The sequence below is a fragment of the Arachis stenosperma genome, chromosome 10 (assembly GCF_014773155.1).
Source record: "Arachis stenosperma cultivar V10309 chromosome 10, arast.V10309.gnm1.PFL2, whole genome shotgun sequence".
In the NCBI taxonomy this organism is placed as follows: domain Eukaryota; kingdom Viridiplantae; phylum Streptophyta; class Magnoliopsida; order Fabales; family Fabaceae; genus Arachis; species Arachis stenosperma.
The window spans coordinates 129498130-129515826 of NC_080386.1; the positions used below are offsets into that span (position 1 = coordinate 129498130).

At 28.5% G+C, this 17697-nt stretch overlaps 1 protein-coding gene and 1 long non-coding RNA gene across 5 annotated transcripts; one reads left to right on the forward strand and one right to left on the reverse strand.

The window, feature by feature from the left end:
• The first annotated feature begins 1791 nt into the window (after window positions 1-1791).
• Window positions 1792-8129, forward strand: LOC130957910 (uncharacterized). Of its 4 annotated transcripts, XM_057884757.1 has the most exons (8): window positions 1792-1857; window positions 2051-2190; window positions 2369-2502; window positions 3083-3257; window positions 3763-4365; window positions 5080-5259; window positions 6179-6386; window positions 8093-8129. In XM_057884757.1, the coding sequence occupies exons 1-7, from the start codon at window positions 1824-1826 to the stop codon at window positions 6356-6358; spliced, it is 1446 nt and encodes a 481-aa protein (XP_057740740.1). In that variant the 5' UTR covers window positions 1792-1823; the 3' UTR covers window positions 6359-6386; window positions 8093-8129. The 4 variants fall into 4 exon arrangements, with proteins under 4 accessions (XP_057740740.1, XP_057740739.1, XP_057740742.1 ...); XM_057884756.1 differs by lacking the exon at window positions 8093-8129 and having other exon boundaries at window positions 6179-6620; XM_057884759.1 differs by lacking the exon at window positions 8093-8129 and having other exon boundaries at window positions 1797-1857; window positions 2017-2190; window positions 6179-6620.
• Window positions 8130-12706: 4577 nt separating this feature from the next.
• Window positions 12707-13251, reverse strand: LOC130958182 (uncharacterized). Its single transcript, XR_009077338.1, has 3 exons — window positions 13140-13251; window positions 13016-13058; window positions 12707-12924 (listed from the first exon to the last, which is right to left on the reverse strand). It is a non-coding gene; the product is annotated as an uncharacterized LOC130958182 (long non-coding RNA).
• Between the last annotated feature and the right edge of the window lie 4446 nt (window positions 13252-17697).

Consider the following 17697-nt stretch of genomic DNA (forward strand, 5'->3'; position numbering starts at 1 on the left):
TATATTAATTTTCATACTTCTCAATAATGTTATTAATTTGAATTATTCATTAATAGTAGTGCATATGTATACAAGAGTAAAATCACTCTTACAATCTCCAAGCAAAAGAACAAAGAACATTTAATTATGCATATATTAATTCGTAGTATAAATTAATTTACAGTATTAAGGTAAACAAAATTGTTTAAATAAAATTAAATAAAAATTATTACTTTATTTCTATATGACAATTAATTCGAAAAATACTTTTTGATATTAAATTTCAATGTTATGATTAAGGTAACATTTTTATTATAATACAAAATTGACTATGTGACTTATATGCTGCAAATGAATTTTTATCTTTTATTTTACTAACATGCTCTTTCGTTTATATTTATGAAATAACAAAACATTTCACATAACACTGATTATTTTGAATGTGTATATCAACTTTCTTTAAAAATTTTGTCATCTCATCATATGTTACATGTGTATATAAACTCTCTTGATAATTGATAATTTACCGAAATGTTACCTTTCTTCAACTAGCCTAATGCCTTTTTACAAAATGTAAATTAAGATATTATACTATATAATGCATTAAAATTGTTTAAAAATTATAAAACTATTGTTTTATGAAATTTCAAATTAATCTTAGTGGGGGAGAGAATATCTAAGAGAGTATGTCATGAAATGATTGTTAATAATCATGTAACTAATTTACGTTCTAACTCAAAAGTTAAGATTTTGTTCTTCTAATTAAGAATTACATAGGTTTCATCTTTTTTTTTTTTTGAAAGGAAGAGCTCAACACAACAAGTGGAGCATAGAACCAAAGTCACAATATAAAAGAGAATGTTATAAAAAAGAATACTAAAAGATGCCCCCTGTTATTTTCGGCATTGCCATCAACAACAGAAGGGATCCACACCTATCTATTCCTTATAGTTCATGGAGGACTGATAGATGATATCGTCAATCCCTTTTCCTGTATTCTAGAAGATCCGCCTATTCTAAACTGATTAAAACATTTTTTATACTATATCAACTTGTTTAATTGCATATTACGTGACAATTAAAACTTTTTGTTATATATTATTAGAGGTTAATTTTAAAGCATAACAGTATAAAATATTTTATACAATTATTTAATTATATTTATTTTGGTAGTAATAATTTACGCAATTAATATAAATAATAGTTTTTTTTATGACAAATTATATATTATTATTTATTTGTATTTTCATATAAAATTATTAAATAATTTGATATATTTAATTAAATCGCCATCTAAAAATTTTCAATAATTAACTATATACCAGTTACACCTTATTTGATATTTAATATGAGTTTATAATTTTAGGCACATAAAGAACAAAGAGTTAACTGTTAAAATTGTAAATTGAAAAAGTTTTTATTGAGAATAAAAAAATTTAAATTTTTAATACATTTGTTTTATACTTATCCAAAAAACATTTAAAAATTTCTACCAATAATAGTTTCAATACATGTTGCTGGAAACTCAAGTATAGTACACTTCACGTAAAATTGATATCTGAGAGCTGTTAGATGATTTGACTGATTTGACTAAATTTTTATTTAACAGCTCTCAAATATCAATTTCACATGAGGTCGACTTCACTTGAATTTTCGCTACACATGTTTTATATTTAAATTTTTTTTTTTAGTCTCGCAAGTCTTGGTGGCTTACTAGCTTGACAGCCTTGACAAGTTGGCATTGCTATGTTTTCATCTTTTCATATAAATTCAAATTTGAAATATTTTCATTTCCCGGCAGAACACGCACTCTCTCTGTCTCTCTCTCCGAATTCTGCAGTGCCATGGAAGCACAAGCGACTCACCACCAATCTCACGGTCTCTCTCTCTCTCTCTCTCTCTCTCTCTCTCTCTCGTTTCAGATGCCTGGCTTCCGAGAAAAGCTTTAGGTCATCAACGAAATCATAATTTTTTTTTCCTTCAAATTTCTGATAAAATTTTTGAATCCAATTGTCCATGGAAATTCTCCGTATGTAGCTTGCTGATGCAGTTATCTCACTGAATTCTGCAGCTTCTCCTGTTCGAGGAATGGATCGTGTGGTGGCAACGGTGAGCGGCTACCATGGCTCCGAGCGGTTCAATCTCATCAGGCTGATTTCACATGCCGGTGCCAATTACGTTGGGTCAATGTCGAAATCGATCACGCATCTGGTCAGTTTTATTTTATTTCCTTATTTTTCTGAACGAATTAGGTCAAAAGTACGTTATGTGAGGAAAGCAAAGCAAGTGAGAAGGTGAATTAAAACTAAAGTAGTATAAGTGTAGCTTTGATCCTGTTCGATGTTTTATTTTTTTAATTTATTTTTTATTTATAAACTTGAGTGATCAGATTTGTTGGAAGTTTGAGGGAAGAAAGTATGAGATTGCCCAAAAGTTTGATATAATTATAGTCAATCATCGATGGATTGAAGACTGCATTAAAGAAGGAAGGCGTGTGCCAGAAGAGTCATATATCTTGCAAAGGTTCTTTTCTCTTTAGCTGCCTTTATTTGGTACCTGTTGGATGATTATACTGGAGTGGCTTTGGATATTATTAAATTATGGCATTCTTATTATGTAGTGATAGATTATATTTGATGGCATCCAATGGCAAGCTTGAAAAGAGTTAAATCAGCCGTTGAAATTGCATAAACGGATCAACTATTTCGATTTTAACTAAGCCATAGTTTAAAATTTCATCTTACTTCTAGAGAAAGATGGTAATCAGGGTACAACTTTTCAAAGCTAGTCCTTGAGATGTTTGTATATAGGGTAGAATTTGTTTTATACGATGATATGATGAAGAGGAGGAGGAGTTGCTTTATTTTTTAATACCGATTTTGCTGAAGTTTCTTTTGTAGTTTCTCATGTTAGGCTTAGGGAGTATTGATCTTAAATTGTTTTCAGCAGGTGTGATTATTATTATGTTTGAAAAGTTGCAGATACAGTTAGTTACTTGTCTTTGTAGGAATTCATGTTATTGGAATTTTTATTTTCACATTGTATAAAGCCGGCATGCAGTGAACCTTCACACACTTGTTTTTAAGCTACCTTTCTTCTGCAGTGGACATGAAGTTGGGCCATTGTTACTGGAAGTTCCAATCAGTGTTCCAGCAACTAGATTGACAAAAAATGAAGTTATAACTGATCAAATATATGATATTGACTCTGGAGAGCAAACAACTGAGATCAGTTTTGGAGCTTCTGAAAATTCTGTTTGGGAAGATTTAAATACAAAGGTAGCAATAGCCTTTGCTCTTTCTGTTGATTGTTGTTTTTTTGCTCTTGTACATTCTACGCATTTGCCATCATGTATTCATGTCTGTTTCACAAATATGTCACTCCATTTTTTGAGTGGGCCTCAACTTTCATCAAATGTTATTATGAATTGTAAAGGCTCAACCATGGATGCATAACTATCAACTCAAACTTTTAATCAGTATTTATATGCAGTACGTAGTTACATACTCCATCTAGATTTACTGTAATTTTGTTTGGTATCAGTTTCTATTAATAGTTATTGGTAGTGCTTTTAAGGTTTTCTAAATTACTTTGATACCTTATACCCTTGAATACAGCATTATGGTTAATTGCACTTTTTAAGGTGCAATTGTAGAATGAAATTGAAAAATGTTAAATATTTTGGAACTTTGTCCTTTTCATACAGTAAACAAGTGAATGACTATGAATTACTTTTCTATTGTTTTGTGAGGCCTGCTAATCTTGTTTCAACTGCATTTTAAGCATGACAAGTCCAGTGCTTATCCTTCTAAACGGTCAAGGAAAGGAAAAAGAAGTACCTGTGCTGGTAATGGAGGTTGTACTGTGGCTGAACCTTCTCGTAAAGGCAGAAGGACTGTAAACAATATTGTTGATGAAGTGGTGTTGGACCCTTTATTGGATGTGGTCCCGGACAACCGCCATAATAGATGGGATGGACGAAACCATGATGCTGCAGCTACCACTAGCCTTTGTAGTGGTGTCAATAAGGGAAATACACTTGATAATGGAGAAACACCAGATGCTGGATTGTCTACTCAAAACGAAACTATCAATGGAACTTCAGATAGCATTGAAGAGATCAATCATTCGAACAATGTATCAGCTCTTAGAAGTTCAACTTTCTCTGTAGAGTATCACCTACCTATGACGCAAATGTCAACAGATACATGTTCTTCTGCTGAAAAGTTCACAGATGATTGTCAGCATGAACATGTTGCTGGCTTACCGACATCCAGTGAGTTATCCTGTGTTATCTGTCACGCAGATTTCAGCGCAACAAGGGGAATTCTTCCATGTGGACATCGATTTTGTTTTGAATGCATTCATAGTTGGGCTAATCATAGGGTATGCCTTTTCTTTAATTTTTAATTTCTCTCCTATTCTTATAACAATCTTCTCTTGTATATTCCCTTTTCTTTTGAAATTATTTATTTATTTATTTTTAGAAATGCACTCTTTACGTGGTTTCTGATATCTTATCGGAAGCTTAGGGTGCCATGCTACTATCTAATGAACAAGTTGTGTATGTATATTTGGGTGTTATTCAGCTGGGTGCTAAAGCTGTTTAAAATTTCTTTAAAAGTTGAGTCAAATAGTATTTTGACTCGAGTTTTTTAAAATTTAAATGTCAACTTTGACATGAAGTTTACTGTCCTAATATTCATGTCACTTTTTCCTATTTAGGTCAGATTCTTTGTTAATACCGTCTCTAATTCTGTTTAAAGAAACAGTATGTCTTAATTAGATTTGTGAAGAACTGAAAATTGTGTTGACATGGGTAATGAATAAAATGGTAAACAGATACAATAATAGAAGTTGTGATAAATGTTATAGCTCTTTAGCTTTATGTTATGTTTATCTCCCCACCAAGTCACAAAAAGACTTGTTGCTGCAGCTGTTGTAATATTTTGTGCTTTAGTTATTGTCATTCTATAGATTGGGTTCTTTTACAGAGCAATATTGACTGGATTATTTAGAACTTGTTATCATGTACAGCTTCAGTCTAATATCATTTGAATGTTTCTTTCATGGTCATAATCGGTTTATCACTATTTATAGACTTCAACGAGGAAAAATGCAACCTGTCCTTTGTGCAAGGCAAGTTTTCAGTCGATCAAGAAGGTTGAGCATGCAGATAGAATTGATCAAAAAATATACACCCAGACAGTCCCGTGTCACAATTCAGCTGAAGATGTTTTTATCGCTCCACATCAAGGATTGCCCGATTACCCTTTTGAGGTATGCTTATCCATTAAACTAGATACTATTGCGTCAATCAGTTCTCATTTTTTCAAAGTAGTTGAATTCAATATTAGCATCTTGCTTGGGCCTTAGCGTTATATGTAGAGGGAATTATGCTTGAAAATTGATGTTATTATAAAGAAACATCAAGAGAAATAAATTATGGAAAAGAGTAACAGGTGGCTGGAAAGAAACATGGCGCAAATTATGATGCATCATGAATAGTCGTTTAAATGAACACTGAACATTTTCTGGCTTGGAGATTTTCATAATATATAGAATAGTACTACTAAAAATAAGATATATAGTAGACTTGCCTGGATTTTATACCCGACAATTTAAAAAGCTTGAGTTGTATATCATTGTGCTTTCAAACTAGTGAATGCCTTTTTATGTAAATAGAGTGATTAGGAAGAATTTACATGAGTACATGACTCTCATTCTCTTTTGCCTAAGCTGGGTTATCTGGCATTTCATATGTATTTTATGTTATGATGTTTGATTAACTTCTAGTTGTGCTTCTCCTAACCATTACTTTGTCTAGATTAGAGGGAAAAACAAGGGAACTAGAAATATATAGATACAAAGAAACTAGAATCAGTTAGGCAGTTACAACACCTAGAAAAACTGAACATGGTTGATGGTTTGGCATGCAAGACTTCACCTAAGTGTTAAATTTTTAGCCTTTTTAACTAACTAACTAGGTAGGCTATTTTTCCTATCTCTTACGTAATACTGAAATTAATAGGTTATTAGCGTAATTAAGTATGTTGAAAATGCACGTATAAAATTAAAAACCCAGAAGACTAATCTGAAATCCTAATTTCCTTTTCGTTTTTTTGGTCATGTTTATAAACGGCCATTCTTTTGTGATAATTCTCCTGCATCCATAATTTTATGTCTTATGCTTATACAGTCCTCAGAGGCAAACTCTTGTGTAGTTTGTGGTGGTTTGGAACCAGAGGATCTCCTTGACAGGTGTGATATTTGCCAAACTCGAAGAATCCATATCTATTGCCTGGACCCTCCTATAACTCCATGGATATGCAATCCCTGCAACCAACTACGGAGAAGTTACTATGATCGCTCGTATTAATTTGCATCATTTCTTCAGTTTATCCAGAGTAAGTGCCATTCTTGGTACATCACTGTTGCTGAGCTTCTTGTAATTTTAAAGAAAAAAAATTGTAGGTGGCATTTTCTAAGCGATTTCATTTTCTACATCTATTGCACCAATTTAATTTGCCTTTTCATATTGAACTTAATCTAATTGTGAGATTTAGCAATAGTATGCAAGGGTTCAATTGATTTTGCTTGTGAATTTCTGTAAGGATTGTTCAACTGCACGTTCATGAGTATCAAACAAGCACCTGAGTACATGTAAAATGTAAAATGTAAAATGTAATTTAACGTTACTGTCTAATATTGAATCTAGCTATGCTTGTTATTATCAGTATGGATGAGATTTTCATGAAAGTAGCATAAAGTGGGAATACTATTAATTAAATATTTTGATTCAAATTACATTGTATGATTTAGCTATAATTGTCTCTCAATTTGATTTGTTTTCACTACTGCAGCATGAAGTCACATCAATATGAAGTTAGGTCTATTTATTAAACGAAAAATCCTTTGTTTTTCGGGGAGATCTTTTACAAACAAGAATTTAGTTTCTGGAAGCATTACTTTATACATATATCAGTTAGGATCAAATGACATTGGTATTAATTTAAATAAAGTTATACCATTTATAATTTTTTATAGGATGTGTTTTTTTATTGATTCAAGCATGCATGAATCAGAAGTGCTTGAATCACAATGGCATATAATAAAGATTATCTATATCAAGTTTTATTGAAACTCGACATTAATAAGCATGTATTTGAAGAACCTTTTGCTTAGATGTATTTTGAACAACTATATTAAGTTGATTTTCAACTATATAAAATAGCATAGTAAATGATTTTAGATTGAAATAAATTTTTGTAAAAATGACTTATATATTTAAGCTTCTAATTCAATTGTATAATATTAAATTAATAGTAGTATCAATTTATAAATTATTTAATCACGTCTATATTTTTAAATGACTATTTATGTGATGGTTGTAAAAAAATAATTAATGTTTTATAATATGACGTTATATAATTAATTATAGAATTTTTTTTATAATATATCAAAATTAAATAAAGGGATTCCACTTAAAAAGTATTCTTTTGTGCTTCTTTTAAAAGTATATATGATAGTAATTTTTTATTTTTTTAATATATTTAAATTTTACAATAATTTTTTTTTTATATTAGATACCTTATTAGTGCTAAACAAACAAATTACTTTCTTTTATTATTTTATTACTAAACCAAAAAGTAACTCCTCCCAAGAAGATATATACTTAATCTCTTGTGGTATTGATGCATTATGCATGCAGCCATATCTATTATCTAGTGTGTTTTTTTCTTGAGTTGTGATGTCACAATCGAGCACACTGCTCTTATGGGCTCACATCCTCGTGCGGCCCCTACTTTGAAGTAAACCTATCAACAAACAAGTTTCCTTTTGATGCCTCTCCCATCCAAATTCTCACCCCTTTCCTATAACATTCTTGTTTTTATCCAACCGACTTATCGTTTTCCTTTTCGTTTGTTGTGTGTTTATGTCCATATTCTCGGCACTTTCCTCTACATTCTTCTCTAAATTCATACGTTTTTCCCCCTCTTGAATTTATGCATTTTCTCATGTTACAGAATAAGTATTGTAGGTTGATATATATTATCTTGTCCATTAATTAGATGTGTTAATTTGTTGATATAGTTTTTTTTGTTACCCACAGTATCCGTTAATCCGACAGATCAAGGACTAATCTGTCGTGGATCTGAATTTCATTTAAAGGTGTGCTAGTACTGGCCAATAAATTACTATATGTATGTGTAACAGTGTAAGACAAAATTCACACTTCTCACCGCTGCTTAATTTGTTGATATATTATGCCTATTTTCAGGATATCAAAATAATCGGTTACATTTTCCTTTTCTTTTTTTTTTTTAATTACTTAAAAAAAGAGATAGTTTGATGCATAAGTATCCTGTAGTAATATAGGATCCGAAAAAAAAAATCTTATTTAAATACTGTAATTTAAAACAACTTAATCTGATAATGAATTCTATGATTTGAATTATTGACTTTAAACTCACACGAAGACAACTCAATTGATATTATATCATTATATTTATTTATCTATTGTTCTAATTGAGTCACCAATATAAACGATCTCGATTCAATGCCATTAAAGTTTCGTAAAGGAATAACAATTAGTGTAATTTTTTTCATTTCTAATATTTAAACTTGAAACTACTTGTTTACCTACCACTTTATAACGGCGTTATACTACTCTAATCTATACATATCGTAGCATATGAGTAGTACTTCCTTTCATATCCATTCTACTCTTAGGTAAAACATTCTTTTGTTTCTTATGTAACAGTTGTGCACCAGAAATAACTTGTTGACATTGAAATGTAAAAATTATATTCACACAAATTTATTTTTATTTAAAATTAATTTTATAAAATTAAATTTATTTAAATTTTAGTTTAACAAATATCAATCTAAATACACATAATAATTGTACAAGTAAAACACAAATGATAATGACTTTTTATTCATTTAGTATAGGGAAGAATTTTAAATATTTTTATAATATTGATATTCTAAAAGTTTTAATTATTAATTTTAATTATAATAATATATAATATATATTAATTAAAATTAACGGTTAAAAATACTGGAATTCTAGTAATATTTGAAAAAAAATTTATGGTACACAAACACGAAAAATGTTTAATGCACGATTATTTTTCCGAACATATTCTATATTATAATTCATAAAAGATAATTATCTTATTCTTTTAAATAATATTTATTATTTCTACACATATTTAATAAATAGAATGATGGGACATGAAAAAAGACAATTTCCGTAATGTTGTCTTTTCCATTCGAAAGTATCATTTGAAGGTTCACTTTCGTGTGGAAGAAAATCGTCGAAATTGGAAGCAACTATTTCGTGGTCTTAAAATGTCTTTTTGTTATACAGTGAAAATTTTATGGTGTTTATAATTTAGTGTCTAATTTTTATTTAATTTATTTTTTATATTAAAATTTGAATATTTAATAATTATTTATTTTTATAATTTTAAAATTAAATATTAATTTTTAATTTGTTTAATAAATTAAATAAATACTTATAAACATCATAGTAATAACTTTATTACTGTGATACACAAATATGGAATACCACACCATACAGAACAGAGGAATATATGAGTTTAAAATTCATATATAACACGAGGATACGATATATATTTAAAATATAAAGTATTTTTTAGATATATTATAATTATATTTTAATATTTTATTGATATTAAAATATAAATTAATTTTTTAATAATTTTTTAATTATATAAAGTATTTAAAATATATTTGTTTTAATAATTAATAATATATATTATTTTTAAATTTATTTTAAAAATATATGTTAAGAATAAAGTTGGACACATTTACACGTAATGATATTTAAGTGTGTCCAAATATGTTCGGAGAAAATTTTTTTTATAAATATATATCAATGAGTGTGTTGTATCTAAAATATATCTACCTAAATCCAGCAAATAAGAAAAAATGTCTGTACTTTAGAGTAACTCCAATATAATTATCCCAAGTTTCTCCTCTGACATAAGAGCACTTTTGCCTGTTGGAGTATGAACTCAAATGAGTTCCTTCACATGGATCGATGAGGAGAGTTCCAGCTTTCAACAAAAATTTGATACGTAGAATACATGTCAATAAATAAAATTAAATTAAAACCTATATATAAAATAATAATTGTATTGTATACATATATATTATAACTGTTCCATATATACATATAAATGAATTAAAAATATTATATATAAATAAATTAAAATATATATTACATACCTATTATATGTATGTTAATTAATTTTGTAAATTAGTTTAATTATATTTTTTATATTAAGTAATTTTATAAATTAGTTTAAATTAATTAATAATTATAATAATTAAATAGACAGTAGTATAAATAGTTAAAAGAGAATTTAATTGAACATATATGACAATTTCACAATGTTTATTGTAAACTATAAAATTTAACTATGTTTTTTTGGGTATTAAGTAACTTTATAAATTAATATAATTTCGAATTATATATGGTGTATTATTGTTATATATGATTTTTTTAATATTAATATCTTTTAATAGTGAATTATTTTTGAATTTATAAATTTAAATGATATTATTAAAAAAATAATTATTATATTAATTTTAATTATTTTAATTAATTAATTAAGTAGGACCACAATAGAGACTAAAGTTAATTTCTCCTAATTGATAAGAGAGAGATGTTTTGAATTCTTATTTACTGTTTATGAATTATGACGTAAAAATTGATGTGGAGTTATTTTTTATGACAGGTGGATTGAAATGTTATAGCTTTGTTGGTTTCACGTGCAAAGTCACTGCATCTTAACCGTATTCTGTGACTGCTCTGACTAGGATAACTACTGCACTAACTGCTTCTTCTCTTATTTAAATTCTTTGCCTTAAATTGCATTTAATTATTGCAAAAGCCACTTAAAGAGTTTAAAAGTGGATATATTGTAAGAGGAATTTTATTATGACTTTCTATACGGAAATACGATGGTTATAAACTTTTGATAATATTCAAAAAAAATATCTGAAATTAATATTATATTTTTTATCATTTGATTTAGATGAGATTGGACAAGTAGTGTGCATATTAAGCTATCTAGTTAAACATTTTTTCAATTTGAACAAACAATAATGGAATATTTTTTTATTTAGTTCTTATTAATTGTTTGTTTTTATTTTTTTGTTTCTATCATCTTAATGTATTGAGTTTTTTTTCAAATAAAAAAAAGAATCGTCTCCATAATAAGTATTTTAAGTGTAATTAAAAAATTTTAGCTTTTTATTTTAAATTCAATTCTAATACACTGTTTATATAAAATAATTATATATATAATTACATATAATATTATATTAAAAAAATAATTATTTTTTATATTGATTGCTTAAATAGTCATTAAAAAAAAACAGATAAAATTAGACATAACTGTATATCAAACTATTTTATACTGTGTATCAAAATGAAATTCTTATATTTTTGCATTAAATGCATTGATAATATATTGAAAAAATTAAATTTTGTATTTTAACTTTGTAACAAATATCCTTAAACACTCTTTAACTAAATCCTTTTTTAAATTATATCATTCTTATAATTAATATTTTAACAGAGAATGTCATAAGGAAGAAGCACATAATTCTTTTTCTATATCATATTAATCATTATTTTGAATTTAGCTTTAGCGGTAAAAGCTGATGTGGTATTGACTATTGATAGAAAAAATTGAAATTTTAAATTAAAAGAATAAGTTAAAGACTTAAAACATAAAATCGTAATAAAATTAAAATGGTTTGATTTAATATATGTGTGTTTGTAACGTAGCATATACTTGTGTATTGCTTTGTTTAATTTGTTTTATACTACAATATTTATGTTAAAAAAAATCTCGAAAGCCAACATTCAACACAAAAAAAGAGAATATCTGAAACTCTTAGAAATAAAAATATTTAAAATTCAACTAAAAAAAATCCAAAACTTTTAAAAACGAAAACACTCGAAACTCAATAAAATTTATTTTTAATGAGTTTTTTTTTTTTACAACCTACTATAATATTAGCTGAAATTGACTGCTATAATATTAGCAAGTAGTATTATTACTATGTTTATAACCATCTAGTTTATAACCAATTGGTTTAGCCACTTCAAAGAATAATCCAGCATCTTATAGGATTTAACTTTAGCCTATAATGTCGTTTCTACCTTTCAAGCTTTATATACTTTATTAATAAGAAAAAACAAGTGAGGTGACTCAGCAATTTCATCATGCAATAAACTTTACATTAGGTTCATGTGCATGGTAAGGTGCGAATTTAAAATTCATTTAAAAAAAGCATTTTACTTTAACAGAGTTTATAAATTTCTCTTTTGGTTTACATTTTTTTTTTTGTCTCAGAAATAGAATTCAGAATGTTTAATTATTCTATTAGTTTTTATAATTTATTAAATTTTTAATTAAATGTTTATATTTTTTTAACTGAATTCTTATGTTCTTTTTAATTTTATAATTAGATTATTTTTAGTATAAAAAATATTAAAATTAATTGAATATTTTTTTACAAAATATTCTATTAATTTTAATATTTTTGACATAAAAATAATTTAATTATAAAATTAAAAGCAGTATAAAAATCTAATTAAAAAAAATATAAAAATTTAATTATAAATTTGATGAAACTATAAAGATCAACAGAATAATTAAACCAATTCAAAACAAGCGAAACAAAATTGTTGGATGAATTTATCATTGAAGCATTACAAAATGAAGAACAGAAATGAAGAATGAAACACTGAATATCAAGCAATAATTAAGCATAAATGCATAATCAAAAAGCAAAGGTTTTGGAGGTGGGTGAATCAGCAATCTTAAGAGTCTCTTCAATAAGCTTTCTAGCTTTTCTGCTCCTTATCTCCATTCTCATGCTCTCACTCTTCTCCACCTTATCATAATAATAAGAATGCTTGTTATTTTTATTATTATTATTATTCTTCAAACACCTTATTATTTTGGATCTAAGAGTGAGCACCAACCTTCTCAAACCCATCATCTCTGATTCTGTTCAAAGTTCAAACACTGAAACCCATCTTTAATTCATTAAAAAAATAGAAAATAATAAAAAGGACACAATTGGTGATTAAGGAATAGAACCAAAACCTGTGAAGGATTACTCTCTGAATGTAAAAGACACTGTTCTGTTCTGCTTCAATCTTGGGCTCTGTGTTCTTCCTGTGTATTTATTTATATTTACAAGAGGAGAGAGCATGAGTTATCAATGTGTTCAACTTCAACTATATATATATATATATATATATATATATATATATATATATATATTTTCCTTTTTCATTAATCAGTTTTGTTAAAAAGGTAAGAGAGAATGATAGAGAAAAGTTTTGAATGTAGTCAAATTATGTAGAATTATATAATATAAAATAGTATTTATACGTGCTAAGATAATTAAAATAATAAAAACGTAATATCTTATAATAAATATTTAGATATGTTAAATAATTTTAATCAATAATAATTTATCCTAATATATTCTAACAAATTTAATGCCAAAAGTAGAAAAAAATAATTTTTATGTATAAATAGTTTTATAAAGTCATCCAATTAGATTTATACATTTAAATTATTTTTTAAATAATTAATTTAAAAATTAATTATTTTTATTGATATGATAATATATAATTAATTATTATTAATATAAAACAAAAATTAAATTTATTTTATATTTAAGTTTAATTTTTTTAAGACTACAGAAGATTAATTGAATCCAAAATATAATTTATGTAATTAAATTAATCACGAATTCAATGTATAGATATGATTATTCTTTTTGATAAATGTTACAGTCGTTTCTTAACATTTATTCACTTTTTTTTCAAGATATATAATTATTAGTATTTTTTAAATGTTAAGAGTATCTCCAATTATAGTTTTAATTTTAATTTTATTTTGAATATTATAAGATGACACATAAATATTTATGGAATCATTTATTATAAATAGTAATTTGAAATTAAAAGTAAAATTTGTTCTTTCAATATTTAGAATTTGTTTGGGTGAGTTTTAAAAAAAAGATCTTTTTTCGAGTTATCTTCTTTTTAAAGATCTTATGAAAAAGTAAAACTAATTTTATGTTTGGATATCTATCAATTATGTTTGGGTATAATAATATAAAAGTACTTTTTTGTTTATTTATTATATAAAAAATATCTTTTTTTAAGAAAAAATATATTTTAAAAAAATAAATAAAATAATTTTTTAAAAAAGATGTTTTTTATTTTATTTTTTTTGTATTTTTACTTTTATTTTTATTATTAGAAATTTTTTAAACATACTAAAAAATAAAAAAAAATATTTTTTTATTAAATTTTTTTTATTAAAATAATGACATCCAAACAAGCACTTAATTTTAATTCAATTAAAATTTTATATTATTTTTAATTATTCTATCAATATAATTATAAGAATAACAAACTTTTCTTAATTTTCTATCAAAGTAATACTGATTTTATTTTATAAATAAATTTTAATATAAATTTTAATTCTAAATTAATGTATTTATTAAAAATATTAAAAATAATATTCTAAAAATATTGTATTGGAGATGATCTAAAGTTTTTGTCGTTAGGTGTTTTTTTTAATTTTTGGTCAGTTCTGTTGGATAGTTTTGAATTATAACTCTCAAACGAATCTAAAGCAACATTAACAGTTATAGAACCTTAGCCCACTAAGAAGCCTAAATGGGAATTTGGCTACAAAACGAGTATGGTTTCCTCTAAAAACCGGGGAAATCCAGGCCCAACAGGAACCATACATGTTTCTCATTAGTCATTACTTATATAAAATAGTTGATATAAAATGAGGTAAAATTGGATTGGTACCATGGTTAGTTTATTATTCTGGTTAAACAAGTGTCAGGATTTAAATCTTATTTTATTTATGCAATAATTTATTATAAAAAAACAAAACATATAAACATATTATAGAGTTAAATATATAATTTTGGTCCTATAAATAATGGATTATTATTTGTCTACTTAATAAAAACTAGAGTTTAATTTTAATACATTAATAATGTAAAGTATTTCACTCAGTCGTATAATCACAATTATTTTTTTTGGATAATCATTCACGCAGTCAATATAAAAAGTAGTTATTTTTAGAAATATAACATTACGTAATTGAATGATGCACGTGTAAAACTACTTTACACTGATATTACATTAAAATTAAATTCATTAATAATATAATAAATATTTTATTTACTAAAGAATATTTAACAACAAAAAGAGATATAATATATTTATATATGTATATAGTTTATATAGTAATTGTTACGGTGGGAAACCGGAGATTAATGGATTAGATGGTGTTGGTTGGCCCAATTGCTTGAAAGAGGAAGCCTTCGAGTGGGACTGCACCTCGGGGGCCTCCGTCCAACTTGTTCGTATGAGGAGAAGGGGGTGGTACCTGCAAAGACACTCCGATGCCTAAGTTAGCAAGGGTGTGAGCATGTCTAGAGAGTATTGGGACTTATAGATACCTGAGGGGTGTCAGCGTATTTATAGTGGTGAACCAATAACCACCGTTGGAGTAGTGCCGTATCTTTTGGGTGTTAACCGTCCCATTATCTTAGGGAGGTTAGGATATGGCTCGTGGAAGTGGTTAGAGAGATTCTAGGGGCAGTTACTCATTTGAATGAGTGTTTATCTGCCAGCTAACCCTCGTACCCGACTTCTTTAGAGCAAGTCGTGGTGAGAACCGACTTCATAGCACGAAGGTTGGTATTGGGTGAGGCTTAATCCTTTGGATTAGACCTTTTGCTTGATCCTGGGCCTTTATTATTGGGCCAGGGTATCAACAGTGCCCCTACTCGAGCCCAATTTCTTTTCAAGATTTGGGTTCGAGTATTCTACTCGGGGTCGTAGTCGACTTGTAGGACGTGATGGTCTGAAACCGACGTGACTTTTCGTAGCCTTTTGGCTCTGACAGTTACGTCTAATCAAGCGTCGTGTCCATTAGGGATGTGCATAGGGATTGATGGCCTTGGTAACGGTGCATTCTCATTAATGACTGCCTGCTTTTACCATTATGCCCCTAACGTGCTTATAAATACTTTCTCTCTCTTTCATTGTTTCGTTTCTTCGATTTTTCAAAATTTCCCATTCATCCGTTCGTGAAGTATTTTCATATCGGTTTGTGGGACTTCTTTCGCTGAAGGCTTTCATCTTCTCCTACCTTTTTCCAGCAAAGGTTGGTTCTTTTTTCTCCCCCTTTGTTAATCGCTTTTGCTTGCATGCTTTTTTATTTTCTTCGGAGAGGGGGAAGTGCTGTTGTAGGCTTATGTTAGTTCCGTGTCCCCTTAGGGATTCTCGTTTTTTATTCTTTTTCTTTTTCTTTTGTAGGTTTTCGTCGTATTTTAGAAAAAATGTCTTTTGTAGAAGTTCTTGTTCAATGGGTTGATGTTACGGTCCTGGGGGAGGAACCCTTGGCTGATGCCGAGTTCATCACCCATCTTCGCACTCATCACTGCATTTGTACTTTTGAGGAGGATGAGCCCAAGTATGAGTTGGTTGCCCCGGGTCTGGAAGACCGGGTTTGTTTTGGGAGGGATTCCGAGGAGGTCCCTCATTTTTTCTATATGTATGAGAGCATGATTACCCGTTTGGGTGTTTTTCTTCCGTTTTCTGAATTTGAGATGGCTGTTTTACGCCACTGTCGAGTTGCCCCTACCCAACTTCACTCCAATTCTTGGGGTTTTTTCTGAAAATTTACCAATTTATTAGTCACGCTTTGGACTTTCCAACCTCTTTGAGGATTTTCTTCTATCTTTTCCACACGACTAAGCCCTTTAGTGGGCTAAATAACAAGCAGCAATGGGTGTCTTTCCGAGCCATACAAGGTCGGAGGATTTTCACCATTTTTGACGAATCCTTCCACGACTTCAAAAATTATTTTTTCAAAGTTCAAGCTGTAGAAGGTCACCGCCCCTTTTTCTTGGATGAGAATTCTTCCCCTCGTTTTCCCCTGTATTGGTTGGAGGCCTCCCCCTGTGAGAAATACGGTCTGGACGACCTAGACGAGGTGGAGGCGGCCATTGTGGGGTTTCTCTAAGAAGTGTGGGGGAGGGCCCCATACTTGGATACTAGAAAATTTCTCCAGGGATCGCCGAATTTTGTTCAGTCGCAACTAGGTAGCTTATATATATATATATGTATATATATTTCTTATTTCCGACTTGTATCTGCCAACTTGAGGTTTGACGACTTGTTGTTTCTGCTAATTGTGTCTTTTGCAGATATGGCAAGGAAGAATGCTCAGGAGTCTTACCAAAGAGTCCAAGAGGCTAAGGCAAGGTCCCGGGCCAGGACTGGTGGCACCAGGGCGATCATCTCTCCTCCTCCTCCTCCTCCCCAGAACACGGGGACTCCTTCCCAACCCATTGTGATTTCTTCTTCAGCTTTGTCTCGGCCACTCCCCTCCGCCCGACTTCTTCCTGAGCCGGAGAAGAAGAAGCACAAGATTTTAGAGTCTGGCTCTTTTTTTGATGGTGGGGTTAAGGCGGATGCTCTTGCATTTGTCCGAAAGAACATCTATCCTCATATAAGTATGGATGATGTCTCTGTTCGGAACCACCTTACCACTCTGGCTGAGGAGAGCTTTAGGGCGGCGGGTGTTTATGGCAAACTCTTGGATATTTTTG